The following is a 14695-nucleotide window of genomic DNA, read 5'->3' on the forward strand; positions in this document are numbered from 1 at the left end:
CAAATCCAGCCTACTGTGCTCAGTGCTGTCTTACAGTCAGACACTGATATCCATGGTTTTATAGTGTCTGTCATCCATGAGTTGCAATTCTCAATAGATTCACAACTTCAGTCACCACAACATTTCTGACACACTATTATTATCCTTTTATAAGTAAGAACCATTAATGACTTTGGATTATGCAGATCAAGTATGAATTAACTATTTTGCACTGAATCACCCTGGAAATCTAGGGAATGATCCAAACTAGTCATCTTCACTTTTGGGCCTTCCTCGAAAAAGCACACTATCTGCCAGGCCCTCCATACAGAAACAAAAGACCCAGTCCCTGTTCCACATGCACTGCACAGATCAAAGGTTGAGGAAAAAAATGTTAAATGCAGTTAGAATTACAATAACAGTAATTTACAGGCAGCATGTTTTGTTTCTTTGAGGTATCTCTTTTTTTCCTTGGGGGAAATATCGAAGTTAGGTTAGGCTAAAACGCATGCAATCATTGTTTACTCTTGTTATCTGTAGTGCCTTGTAAACCCATGAGCTATATACTAGTAAAAGACTTTTGAAGACAAATCTTTGTAATTTCACATTCCTACCAATTTCTGTTCACCTGGAGATACAGAATAAGAATGTTGCCAAGCCTGAGCTTCCTCCTTTCTGCTGGCTAATAAATTCTGTACCTTCTTTTCTGCAGACTGCTGGCCTTTGTTATTAAGGCAGTGAGGTACTCAGTGTTGGAAATGCATCTAACCTTGAAAACGTACTGGGCTGGATGGCTGAGGCCTGGCAGGTAACACTAAGGAATTACTCAGCTACAGTTTCTCTCTGATATTGCTGAGACTTCAGACTAATGCTTACTGAGATAAATACGGGCCACGTGTTCAGCAGCCTCACAGCACAGGTGAGTGCAGATTACTGGCCTGAGCAAACATGAATAAATTCATTCCCAGATGGCAAATTGTTGCAATGAATTAATTAGTGCAGGCTAAATATTTTACTAACGTTCATACATCAAAAATGACTGCAGGCACCCAGCATCCAGCTCATTTTTACTCATCCGTACTGTCCCTTTCTTGCCCAGCTGAAAAGCACCCGGGACTTATCGCTGCCAAGCGACCCCGTGAGCTGAGGCACGGGCACCTGGCCGGTGTCAGGAGAGCTGGTTCCCGCTGTTATGTGCGTATTTGCCCTAAGTGTGCCTCAAATTTCGTCACGCTCCCTGACTTCGCCGTCCGCGGGGAGCAACGAGACTCCGAGGTGCTGCGCGACGGCGCTGATCTGTGGAGGAAAAGGAGCAGAAGGAGAGGCGGGAGCGCACAGGTGCGGCCGGGAAGGCCCCAGCGGAGCAGCGGAGCGGGAACCACCGCCGGGCCCGGCGCTTCCTCGGGCGGTGCCGAGGGAGCAGCGGGGCCGCGCTGGCCACCGCCCGCGGGCTCGGGGCGGGGGCGCGGCGGGTACTCACCTCACCCCGCCCCGCCCCTCCCCTCCCCTCCCCTCTGCCCCCGCCCAGCCCAGCCCCTCCCGCCCCTCGCTCGGAGAAGGGGCCGCGGCCGGGACAACCCTCCTTCACCCGCAGCGTTGGCCTGGCCAACAAAGGGGGCGCCGGGGCCGAGGGAGGGGCCTCCACAGGGCTGGGCCGGGCCAGGAGGGGAGGGGCGGGACGGGGCGGGGCGAGGCGAGGCGGGGAAGGAGGAGGAGGTGGGACGGCAGCGGCTCGCACAGAAAGTTGTGGGTCCGCCAGCGCAGCGTCGTGGGAGCTGCTGCCGCCGGGAGCGGGGGTGCGGGGAGGAGCCGGGCTGTGCCGTGGGGGAGCGGAGCCGCCTCCCGCCGCCGTGTCCGAGGGGTGAGTGGCGGCGGCGAGTTGCTCTCGGCGGGTGCCCTGGGAGCGGCTGGGCAGCCCCGCGGGGAGGAGACGGCGCCGGGAGGGGCGCGGCGGGGAAAGTTTGTTCCCCAACTCGAGCGGCGGTGGGGGCACAGGGGGCAGTGCCCGCGGCGGGCACACCTGGGGGCGGGGCGGGGCGGGACGGGACGGGGCGGCCGCGGGGAGCCGGGGTGAGGGGCGGCCCCGCCGCGGGGGTGCCCCATGGCGGTGGCGGCGCTGCTGCGGCCGCGCACCCTGCGGGGAGGAGGTGCCGGCACGCCCGGCCGGTGCCGGGTCAAAATCCCCGCCCGGGTAGCGGGGGCGGTGGCTCTGCTGGGGCGGCCGGGCGGGGGCGTGCGTGCCTGGGGCCGTGTGTGGGGCCTGTCCCGCGGGACTCGGCTCCCCCACCCGGGAGAGGGGCTGCGCGGCTTCTCGCACACGTGGCTGTCGCGCCCCGGGCCGGCCGGGGCAGCGCGCCTGGCTGTGTCCCCTTCCCCGCGGGCACACGCCCCGGCCCGGCGGGAGCGGAGCTCTCTGGCTTTGCCACCCTCTGAAGCGGGGCTGTCCCGTTCGGTGCCAGCTGGGTGACGGGTGGTGGCGGTGATGTCGCGGCAAGGGCCGTGTCCTGCCCCTCCGAGGGTCACGGGTGGGCACGGCGCTCCCTGACGCCCAGGGGTGACTGAAGCTTGGCTTTCCCGGCCGGCAGCACCTTTTCGGCCATCTCGCTTTTTAAATGCCATAAGGTGTCCCACGTCTGGGGCACAGCGAGTGGCCGATCGGCTGCCCTGCTACGCGTGGCCATGGCCAGCAAGCCTCCATCCCTCCCGTCGCACATGGAGTCACACCTGGTGTAGCCCGTGGAGTTACCGTGCCTCTCTGCTCCTGATCCCGTGCTGTAGGTGCTGACCCGGGGGCCCTCCATGGGAGCCTTCCCCCGACGGATTTAGGCTCCGCCCGTGGCGTACCCCAAGCCCACGAACATGGCCCGTGTCTCCGACCCGGAGGAAGGACCTGGCGGGGGACACAGCGAATTCAGCGATATTATTAAGTCGAGATCAGGTAAGCTGTCGAGAGGAACGGTGTTTTCCTGTTTTTCTCTCTATGCATATCTTCTGACATCAGCTTGCGTTTTTAAACAGCACGTTTGTCCAGCTGTTTTTTTGAGGGCATAAATTGGTAATACAGTGAATGACTGATGCTGTTCGTTCAGCTCTTCTAGTGTTACTTACTAAGTAATAGTGATTGTAGGTCTCTGTTTTTTTTTTTTTTCCCCACTATTAGTCAAGTCTGTTTGTTTGGGATCCACCTCCTGCATTATAATTACCTCTACTTTTGTAAATAACCATCTGCTTAAAGTGCTCTTATGCAAGCTAGTGTTGGCAGCTTTTGTGTTTATTCTCAGACACTGAAAATGGCAACTGTGACCGCAATACTGTACCTCCTAAAAGTGCATTGCAGTAGTACTCATGCAGTAAATTAATGTAGTTCCTTCTTAATGTAAAACAGTTGTCTAAGGCTACTCACTCAGGCATTTCCTCTAGCAAAACATTCATGTAACAGATCTGAAGGTTATTGGAAAAACATGGAGTTTCTTTGGTTTTAGTATGTTGGAGTCCCCTGAGGCTCTGATGGATGTTGAGGTTGGTAATGAGGTACTCTCACTTTAGCAGCGAGAGCATAGAGCTTCTGGAGGGACAGCTGTTGTTTAAACCTTTAGAAAACTGTGCTTCATCCAGAGACTGGATGCTCACTTACTTAGGCTCACAGTCTCCCTTTGGTTTCTTAAATGCAAAATGCTCCTGTTGTCAAAAGACCTTCCTCTGATATCTGAAACCTAGCAGTGTGGTTTTTTAAAATGTTCCACACATAAAAACTCCAACTCTTCAATTGGTCATGATTTGATATGTCAGATTATGTAGGATGCAGGTTTGAATCTGGATCCCGTCATTGTTTGAGTAGTTTGTTTCTACGACCTTTCTGAGGCAGTCTTCCTTTTAACTTCTGGAAGTGCAATTTATGAAACAGATGCTTGTGGTTTTTCATCTTGAATTCTGTAGTGGTGGTTTATGTTTTCTGCTGTTATTCTGAAACCTCTGGGCATAACTTAATTTGGTTGTAAGTGCATAGTCAGCATCTCAAAGGGCTTTGAGTTTGGGTATGGCTTGCAGACAGTTTATGCATGTGTGTATGTAAGTACTACAGTTTTATAGGATGTGTGAGGAAACATGGCTGTATCGGAGGTTTTTCATGAATGAACTAGTTGTACAGTAAGTTCTGTTGTTTTGGTTAGAACAGATCTCCTGTTAAAACCCCTTCAACTTTCCTCTTGTGTGTTATTGAGAAAATGCTCTAATACAAATATTCTAATACAAGGCTAAAAGACTTGAGCATTAGATTAAAAATAGTGAGTGATGATTGATCTGAAATAATTAATGTTTTCTAAATATTACACTGTTTTGCATCTGCATATGTACTTTCTTTGAGTAAATTACTGTACTACATAGTTCAGATCTGAACCATTCACTACAAGTAAACCTGTAGGAGGGATTTCTTAATGAAAGGGCTGAAGTTTCCTGAAGTACAGATGACAGCAAACTAAAGGCGGGTTGTCAGGACTGAGGAGAAAATATTTTAAGCTATGCTTTGATTTTTTTTTTTTTTCCTGGGTATCTTAGAAAGAGAATGCTAAATTGATACTTAGTTAAAAAAAACCCAAACAACTAAGTTTTCCTGCTGGGACGATTTATCTGGTATGAAAAGCTCTTCAGTCTAAATGATTTGAAATACAGTACAAGTGTTGTCTTCTAACTTACTAATATTTGGGTAGCTAAGGAGTTTGGCTTTTGAGGCTCGAGATCAGAAACAAACAAGGTTTAGGATCGCCACTTTCTTCTGTCATAGAAAATAGGCCGTTTTTGTGTTTCTTGCTGCTCTGTTAGTTCTTCACCTCTGATATGGGAAATTTCTTTAACACTTTGATTAGAGAGAGCATGCAAATAGGCATTTAATATTTTCAGTCAGTAAATAAAATACAAAACCCACTTACAGTGGGTGAAAAATCCCTTAAGTGATTTAATATGTGATCAAGTGATGTAGTGTCATAATACTTTTTTAGTGTGTGTTATTCCTATGCATTTTTAAATAAGAACACTGAAAATAGTTGACTCTATTCTTGTAAATAAAAGGAGATAGATGTGTAATGTCCTATGTAAAGATCACTTTCTCTCTGTTCTCCTGGGCAATTGTCTGTCTCTTTCAACATATTTTTCATCATTTCTTTTGAACAGATCACCAAGCTGTCAGGATATCATGGTTATTTAAAAATATTAATGTTCTAAAAGTGATATTTAAGATTCATGGCTAAATATTTTTTGTTGTTGTTTATAACTTGGAAGAAAATTATAATTTGAAATACCAGAATCTTTTGAGGTCATGCCTTAACAAAGTGTGATACTAGTAAAAATGCTTCTAAATATCTGGATACAAGTGTAAACTTTAGTCTTTAGCAGCCTGTCAACTGAATATATTGTCTTTTCTGTAGTCAGGGCTGCTTTAGTTATCTTGCTTTCTAAAACTGTGAAGCAATTAGAAAGCTGTAAAGGTGGCACTGTCAATATGTGCAGTGTATTGGTTATTGAAAACCTGAGTCTTGATCTAAATTCACTCTTATGAGACTGTACTAAGACACATGAAGTTTTACATTTGCTCAGGGCTGTGTGGCGCCCACCTGTGCTTGTTTTTATTAGCAGAACAAACTACATAATTTTTTTCTTACTGTCTTGTAATTGGGAAGCTACCAGCATGCCATGTCAAGGATGTAGGAGAACTGCAAAAAATTATAATTTTTCTGTAGAGCAATCAAAATAAATTATCAGTTTCTATTCTAATCAATTAGAATAGAAAGGATTTCTATTTGTCGCTTATAAAAAAAAGGGCAACATCCTGTGCATCTCATAGGATTTCACAGATGAGGAAAAAGTAATTTTACAAGGACTCAATTTATTCTTTGAGGTGTTCTCACTGAGAGGATGGAGGATAACACACATGCAGTGGGCATCGCTGCATGTTTTTGATTATGTTGGAAATACTTTTAATTCCAGTAGTCAGAAAGAAAACTTTAAATAAATGTGCTATATAAGTGATAAATGCGTGATCTTCCAAAGCAGAGATTTTCCCTGCCTGTAATATCACTTCTGTTACTTGTGATATGAAAAAAAGTTAAGACTTTTTTCTGTTGTCCAATTAGCATTTATCATTTTCTGCTTTGGATGTAGCTCCTCCTTGATTAGGTAGTTTGTTAGCACCAATCTATATGTAGCTACAAGTTATTTTTAAGATACGTCTTCTGCACTTAGAATAGAATATGATGGTGACCAAAGCTGCCTATGAAATAACTTTTGGCTATGGTGTCTATAAAAGAAGCTGCCTTATGTTTGCAGAAGGACAAAAAAATCTGCCTCCCTTCTTCCTGCACCAGTGGTGGATGCTGATGGTTAAATGATGTTTAGTGAGTAGGATGCTTGTTCCTGGATGGTTATGTTAGGTTTATATGTTCATATGTTTATATGTTCATAAGTGTTATTTAGTGTTATTAGCCTGTGCTATGCCTGTGTGTCTGTATGATTGCTTGCTATGGAAAAGCAGTTTTCCATTTTTTACTTACCTGTAGTATGAAGTAAGGTTTATGGAGCTGATTTATGTCTTTGGAAAGCATCTTGTAAAGATAGGTGAGTTTTTCTCTTTTTGCAATAGCTCTTGGGAAGGAATGCTGTGGGATGATTATCTTACAGTGGTAAAAACAGTGCTGTCATCACTGTGCTTGAAGAACAGATGAGTCTTTGCTATGATTAATTATGGAAAAAAGAAAACTTAAAATCTGTTGTGGTAGCTTGGAATGGTAATATATAATTAAACAGTAAGACGTGACAGGAAAAACATTTCTGGAAGGTTATGCCTCTGGTGCATTTTAAGATATGAGTTCCTGTTCTAAAATGAGAGGAATTTAGTTCTCCCCATCTACCTTTCATTTTTAATTATATTAAATATGTTTGACTGAAAGACTGCTTTGAGAAATTGTAACTTATTTTTGGAGTTTTTGGGCAAGGCTTATTCTGAGAACTGCTGCTGTTGTCTGTCTGTCCCCATGAAGCAACACTTACTTGGCTGGCAGCCCCCTTGCTCGTGGATCTCCCTGTCCCACAGTGCCACATGTTGCCTTTGGAACCAGTTCCTTTGGTTGTGCCTCTCGCTGCCAGATAGCTACAGGCCAAATGTCCTGCTTCTTGTTTTCCGTTTTGGCTCCCTTGGTGTGAAATTGTCAGGAGCTGTCATAGTCGCAGGCGGACCCTTAGGATTGTGTCAAGTGGGTGAGGAGTTGGTGTAGCCAGATTTTTATTGTGTGAACTCTTCGGGGACTTTTGTGCAGAGTGTGTGGACAAGGGATTAAAGATGAGCAAGAAAGTTGCTGCTCCTTGTTTCTTCACACTAAAATTACTTTCTTAAAGACTAAACCTTTCTGTTGCTGTAGCCTGCCTCCTTTTCTGTCACTTGTATCACTTCCTTTTCTTAGGCTGTCTGGTGGGGACAGATTGAGTGCTGCAATGAAGACAGTTCTAGGGTATTGCCTAGCGTTTATGAAATGACACATATACAAATACCAGGCTGGTTTCTTCCAGTGTCTTGATTGGTAGCTGAAGAAATAACATATGCTGCTTCGTGTGTCTGAAGCACGACTCTGCCTTGGAATAGAAATTGCAGCTCCTCAGGGAGGAAGAGATAAAAGCAACCCAAAACCAAACCATGAAAGTAGCCCATTGATTTGTGCCAGGAAATGAGGACATAACCCTGAACAAGAACTGCTATGTGAAGCACCGTGTGTAACGTCTTAAGTGTTTCTAAAGAGGTCTAAAAGTTGGTGTGGGGAGAGGCTGCTGCTGATGTGGGACCCCCCCACTGATGAGGATCCTGTGGAGGAGGAGTGCACCTAGATGAGCAGCAGACCGGGGCAATGTGGAGTTCCTGCCTACACCTCCCCCAGTACATTTTTGAAGCTGTCCTTCCTTTTCCCCTCAGCCCTTAGGTCTGGGGAAAGAAGGAAGATTCTCTTATAGTATCATGAAAATATTTTCGTGTGCGAAGAAATTCTAAAAGCTCACAGTACTGGACAGCTTAGCAAAGAATGAGCTGTGCTGTCTAAACACCTCTCAGTAACTGCTCCTAATTTTGCTCATCAGCTTGACTATTTTTCCTAGAATAACTACTTTTTTGTGGTGTGCATTGGGATTGATTCTTGTGAGCAGGGAAGAGTAGGGAAGAATTGTTATTAAAATCTTTTTAATGTGAGTAAGGAATAGGTACATCAGTGTAGCTGTATAAGGGGAAGAGCACTTGGGCTTGAGCTGAACTGTTGTTTCAGGACAGTTTAGCTGCTCTGCTACCAGGTAGCAACATGGATTGGTGTTCATGATGTGTTGCACAGTATCCCTCCTTCAAAGGAAAATGCACAATGGGAAGAGCACAGCTGTTTTCACTCCTCCTGGAAACGGAGGTGCTCCCATCATGAAGTTGGGGAGAACTGCGTTTATTTGGATGCCTTAATAACAGTCTGCAAAATGAATAACAGGGTTTAAACATCATGTAGTGGGAGGGAGGAGTTGCATTGTCTGACTCCTTATTGTGTTGATGAAAGAATAAGTTATAGTGCTTTGTACTTTGTCAGAAGTCTGTTTTATGTCTTTCTTCCCTCCCTGTGTTTTGGGGATGCAGCTGAGTTGTAATTTCAGAAAGTGTCAGTATGTTCTCAAAAGAAAGCTGGGAGTTTTAAAGGTAGCAACAAAAATGACAGGCTAAGGAAATGGAATAGACCTCTGGAATCTGTGGATTTGACAGAAGCAATAGTACAGCTTTGTTGCAAGGTGTAGTTTTGGGAATGAGGCAAGAAACTACTGATTCGTAAATATAGCCAGCTGCAAAGTCAGTGAAACATCTGCTATCGAGAAAGAGTCAAACTGCAATGTATTTATTTATTTATTAGGGTATGATGTCCCTGAAAGGACATCCACACCACCTGATACTGTCTTGTAGAGAGTAAAAAGAGAAACTTGTATTGTTGGAACAGAGTTGGGCTCAGCCCTGAGTAGAGCCCAAAAAAGCCCCCCACCTGAAATACAAACACTTGCAGTTATATTTGTTGTCACTTACCTGTGGGACCAGCAAATTGGGGCTGATAAGTCACTGTCCCTGACTCGAAGTGCATATCTGAGTGGTGGGGAGACTGACATGCCTGTGGATTGTGCCTATGGAGACTGGGCCTGGGCTGGGAGCTAGTTGTCAGTGGGGAGCCTGCTGGAAGATAGCCAGCTATAACAGGGAGGGTGGGGGCAGTTGTAGTTCTTTCAGCCAAGGGCAAGGATTGAGTTTGGGTGTGTTTTTGGCTGAATCTTGCCTTTGTCTGAATCAGCTTTGGATCTGGGCTGTGGCAGTGCAGAGGAGGCCAGTTACGATTAGGGACATCAACACATATACAACTGTGGCACTGACCTTGTGAAGGTTTCTTATGCTCAGAAATATGCTCACTCTTTCATAATTTGCATTTTTAGGTATTCATTAATCTGTTGATTACATGTGACAGATGCATGAAACACGTTGAGATGCTAGAGAGGAATAACTTGAGCATTATGCAGCTCGATTGTAGTTTCTCACCTCCTGTCCTGGGGAGACATTCTCTAGCAGCCTGGCACGTGTTCAGGTGAGTGGGTCTCCTGCTGGGTGTGGAAGAAGTGGTGAAGAGCTGCTGAACTTGTACGTGGTGGGAGGCAGGCTGACTGTGTTTCAGTAAAAGACTAACTTCTCTCTCAAAAACACTGGATGCATGATGGTAGGAAAGGATTGGGCTACATGACAGAGATTAGATATGTATTCTTAAGGTTATTTTGCTTATCAATATAGGGAATGTACAGCAGTACTTTCCAGTCATAAATTGATAATGATGTTCCTTTTTTCCCTTCACCTGGTTATAAGCCAGGAGGACTCAACATCCAGACACAGATCTTGTAGAAGGAATAAGACAAACGTATAAGGACTGGCTAGTCACTGGCTTATGCATTTTGCTGTGGAGAAACATGGACTTAAGCCATGAAAGAACATGTTTTGATGGGTCTATGTAATTCATTCTATAAATAGCTTTGAATTAGTTCCCTTGTCTCTGCCTCTGTTTCCCAGCCTCAAATGTGGGTTTTGCCCCCTTCGTAATTTACATCGTGGCAGAAGACCAGAGGTGAAATATGCTTCTAAAATGTGATGTTACAAATTATTAGTGTGATGTGTAAGTTCTGAAATGTTTTTTTTACTATCATTTTCATTTTCATTTTACCATGCTATCCTGGATGAGCAAAGAACAGCAGTCCATGCTTGAATAACAAATGGAGGAGGTTTATTTGAACATTTTATGGGAGCATGTTTGGAATAGAGTGAAGCCTTTTGGTTTCTGTTGCTTTAATAGTTATATTATAAAATATGATTGTATTAACAGAAGAGAATAAATAAAGTAGTATTTAAATGCCAACAGACCAGGACCATTCTATTGCCTCTTTCCAGGCTTTGACTTCTGTTATAGCTTTATAATGAACAACAGCTATGGTCAGTATAAATCATTTCCAGAGAGAGTTCATTGCCTTTTTTTTCCTGGTTTCCACATGTACATCTTGTTCTTGGATGAGACTTCTTGTGGAAATTCACAGGAACATATTGTGTTGACTCCATGCCTCTTTCAACTTCCATGGAACCTTTTCTCAAGAAAGTCTGGTAGTGTCCTTCTGAATTAGTTTTGCCCTCTCTAGGATAGTGATGTGTAATCGTTTCACTCTGAATGCTTTTCCTCTGTGCTCAGGAATTTCTTTTCAACCTGGCTGTTGTGCCCAGTTTAGAGCTTGTTGGTTTGACTTACTGAGCTTTAAAAAAAACCCCTTTTTTTAGCTTATTTAACACACTGTTCATTTAGAATAGAGTTTAAGTTTAATCTGAGAGTTCTTAAAGGTTACAATCCAGATGTGAAGTATTTACTCTGTTCTTTTTACTAAAAAAATATATTTACAAGCTTTATAATCTGTGCAGAGGAATAGTCTGTGTGACAGTGTCACTCATACAGTGCCCATGTACTTGCGAGTTAGGGTGCCGTGTTTCATCGACAAGTTCAGATTGGGAGCACTGAGCTAATTCAGGATAAAAGGACACTTTTTAAAAAACCCCCACTGCCCCCAACCACTGTTCTGGTTTCACCAGACATTTGAGGATTTATTGAAGCAATGAAGCGTATTTTTGAAAGATTACATTGATAGGACAAGTCAAATGTTGACCATTGTACTAATGTGGAAGTGATTTTATGTGGAAATGCACAATCAGCATGTCCAAAATTGAACTGAAGAAAGAGGAGGGAAGAGTTCAAATGAGGTTGTGTCCATTGTCCCAAATGCCATACTACTCTGTATTGGTTTATTTCTATTTTGAATGCTATTGAAACCCAATTAAAGTTCATTATTTGCCCTCTAAATGTTAACAGAAAGCTCCTTGATTACAGGAGAATCATTATTGAAAGAAAAGAGATTGAAAGCACTCTGCTATTAATAATTTTAGTGAAGTGCTTTACAGAGTTTCTGAAGATGTTGGGCTCCTAACCTGATGTTCTGCACTGCTGCCTCTCCAGACCTGTTTCCCTCTTATTTTCCCCTCCTGGTGAAGAGCAACACATAAAAATTAGAGGTGTAGAAGTGAGGTTTTTGCAAGAATATTCCAGTGCTAGTGAGAAGGTTCAAATGCTCAGGTATATCACACCACTACCAGGAAAAGCTTTTTCCTCTGTTTTTGGGCGTTGGGAAAATGATGGCATCAGTTTGTGACTTTCTTCCATGCAGATGTGTTTCTTGTCCTTCCTTATCCAAAGAAAACTAAATCAGTCAAGACTTACAGAGCTGCTGAGATGCAAGGATGGAATGACTGCTGCATCAGCCACAGTGATGTCTGTTACTTCTCAGTCCTCCGGCAGAGCCTTTTCTTAAATCACAAAAAGATTATTGCACTGTCTGCATCTTTCTTACCCATCCATGTGTGTATGGCAGGAAAGAGCATGAGGACCTGCTATGAAGTCTCAGGACTGACTTCTTCAAGTCTTTAGGTAGACCCTCCTCTGGTCAGGAGAAAACCCAAATTTTATTTATTTATTTTTTTTATTTTTTGAATCTAAAGCAGCTGTTTAGAGGGGTTTTAATTTAGGCTGTAATGAAGTAGTTCCTGCAACTTGAGAAACTTGAAGTTAATGAATTCCATGTAAACTCTATTTTGTTGTTCATGTTTATTTTAAGAGGGGGAGATAATTTTTGTACTAGATTATCAAGGCTATTTGTCTTTCCAAACCTTTGAGCTTAAAATTTCCTGACGTTGAAACCTTCTTCTTTACCCCTAATCTGCTGAAGTGGGTTTTCTGTCACTACATGGTAAATAACTTCCCCTTCTCAGCAGGCAGTGTTAAATATTTCATCATTGCTAAAGGATAATAGTTACTTTGCTTACATAGTGACTAACAGTGTTGGGTGTGTTCATCTCCAGGAAGAAAACGAAGAGACGGAATGTACCTTTTCTGATCTTTCTAATTGAAAACTCCCAACTCTTTGGTTTGAAAGATCAGTTAATTTTGAGCAAGGCACACAACAGGATTGTGGTGTGACAGATCTCTTTGTGTGTTATAGGGTACCATATCTAAAGAAAGGAAGAAATTAATGCCAGGAGTGCACTGGGGAAGGTGAGGACCCATGCATGTCTTGAGGCATCAACTGGGGCAGAGTCTTGGTGGTAACATACCATTTTCATGTGTCACACAGCGTGAATCCAGCAGTCCCCAAAATACATGGAACAAACTGGAAGAGTGTGTACTGGACTAAAGCAAAGTGTACTAAAGCAAAATCCCTGCTCACCCATCTCCTGTTAGCACTAGTGGTGGTCTACTCTCAGTTGTGAGACTGGGATATTTATAAATCTCACTTTGAAGCTCCATGTTGCAAACATAAAATGTGATAATCTGCTCTCTTCCTGAGTGTATATGCTTGCCTCGATGTGTATATATAGCTGGTAGGAATTGGAAATTGTACTTGAAAGAAGATGCTTTGGAGCATTTAACTGGAAAATGGTGGCATCAGTTTTTTCCATGCAGATGCTTTTCTTGTTCTTTCTTATCTGAAGAAAGCTAGATTAGTCAAGACGTGCAGAGCTGCTGAGATGCAGGAATGGAATGACTGCTGCATCAATGTGGGATCTTGAGTCAGAGATATCTGTTACAGAAAGGAAAGGTTTTGTGGCACATGCAATCCAGAGATGCATGTAAAACATAATGGCCACATAGAATAACCAGGCTAATTTAAAACCAGGATGACTTTGTACTTGTTTGTGGCATTGATTTTATTATTATTTTTCTTGTCTCTGGGGATGACTTGTGACTGAATTAGTAAAATTTAAAAATAGATGTCCTGTTCAATTCCAAGTACGAGGATAATAATTTTTGAACACGATATGCAATTAAAAATAATTACCCAAAATAAACTAAAAAGCCCTAAATGTTGCTTTTTGAAAAACATACTTCTATTCTTCCCGGAAGTTACTCTTTTTTGTATGCATATACGAGTTCTGTTCTTCCTCTAGCTTGGTCAACTTCATGGTTTTTCTTCCAGCTGAAGGAAGACTGTAGTGATTGACTCAGTGTATGCTGCAGAGTGTATGGAGGAAGAGCAAAAGAGATAGAAATGCCTTTTTTTTTTTTTTTTTCTTCCTGCCATCCTCCTGATATCAGGATGGTATGGTATGAGGAAAGGTGGAGGGATGAATGTGGTAGTGGTGGTTCCTGCTGCACTGGGATATATCCTGGTGTGTGGCAGGGCTGTGTATGGACACCTGAGGCCCCCTGTGCTTTTGTTTTTCAGGCAGCATCTCTGCTGTAATTAGAAGGTAGTTTGAGACAGTCTAAAACTCCAGTGAAACAGGTGGAAAATGTTATACTTTTTTTTTGCTGCTGAATGCTGTTGCCTCATTGGCTTCATGTTCCTGGCCTGGCAGGCATTTGCAGGGAAGGAGAAAAGGAATCCTCAAGGATTTAGCTGCTGCTTTAGATTGTCTTCACAGAAGATAACTCCCGTGAAGTCAGGGTTGTTTGCAGAGATATGTCTGTGAATATTTGTACAGAAAAGACTTGTTGGAAAATGAGCTGAGGGCAAAAATTACTAAGGAGAAACTCAAGGGCCTGGTGCTCCCAGAGCAGCTGGGTGGGGGAAGAACCCTTAGCTATCCCAAAAGGGTCTAGGTGTTCTAAGGCATCTTCCTCATAAGTTATCAGAATGGCTGGTTTGTTCCATCAGTGCCAGAGTGTGTGCTGTGGTGCTGGGGCAGCCAGTTGGCATCTGTCTGCTGTGCAGCACCTGGTTCCTGTGCCAAGACCTGGACCTCAGTCACTGAGCACAGTAAAAAATGCACATCAAAAGCGGTTACTCTTTCCAAAACATGGGGTGGGGACTGGGCACTCGTGGTAGTACCTATCTTTCCTGCAACTGCCTCTTAATTAGAGCCCTCATGCCAGCTTGTCACTGTTGACATGCCAGTTCAGATTTTCAAAGGGTTCAAACCACTGACCATTACCCTGAGCACCTGACTGCAGTGTAGGACAAGATGGGACCTGTTCCTGATGTATTACATAGAAAGAATGTGTACCAGGAAGAGAGTGAGGGGCCAGAGGGCACTGAGGGTATTTTGTAGAAAATCAGGCAAGCCTCAACACCTTCTGGAGAGGAGAGTGGGTGTTTG

General features: G+C 43.9%; 1 protein-coding gene across 1 annotated transcript in view; it reads left to right on the forward strand.

Annotated features, from left to right (window-relative positions):
• Positions 1–1737: 1737 nt before the first annotated feature.
• UTRN (utrophin) overlaps positions 1738–14695 on the forward strand; it is a 374661-nt gene continuing 361703 nt past the window's right edge. Inside the window, exons 1-2 of the mRNA XM_027888221.1 lie at positions 1738–1840; positions 2758–2917. Coding sequence (XP_027744022.1) covers positions 2839–2917 — 79 coding nt within the window. The 5' untranslated portion in view covers positions 1738–1840; positions 2758–2838. The remainder of the gene's footprint in view (positions 1841–2757; positions 2918–14695) is intronic.

Source organism: Empidonax traillii, unplaced genomic scaffold (genome assembly GCF_003031625.1).
Source record: "Empidonax traillii isolate 1590-97213 ecotype Southwest subspecies unplaced genomic scaffold, ASM303162v1 scaffold235:size1242204, whole genome shotgun sequence".
Classification (NCBI taxonomy): Eukaryota; Metazoa; Chordata; class Aves; order Passeriformes; family Tyrannidae; genus Empidonax; species Empidonax traillii.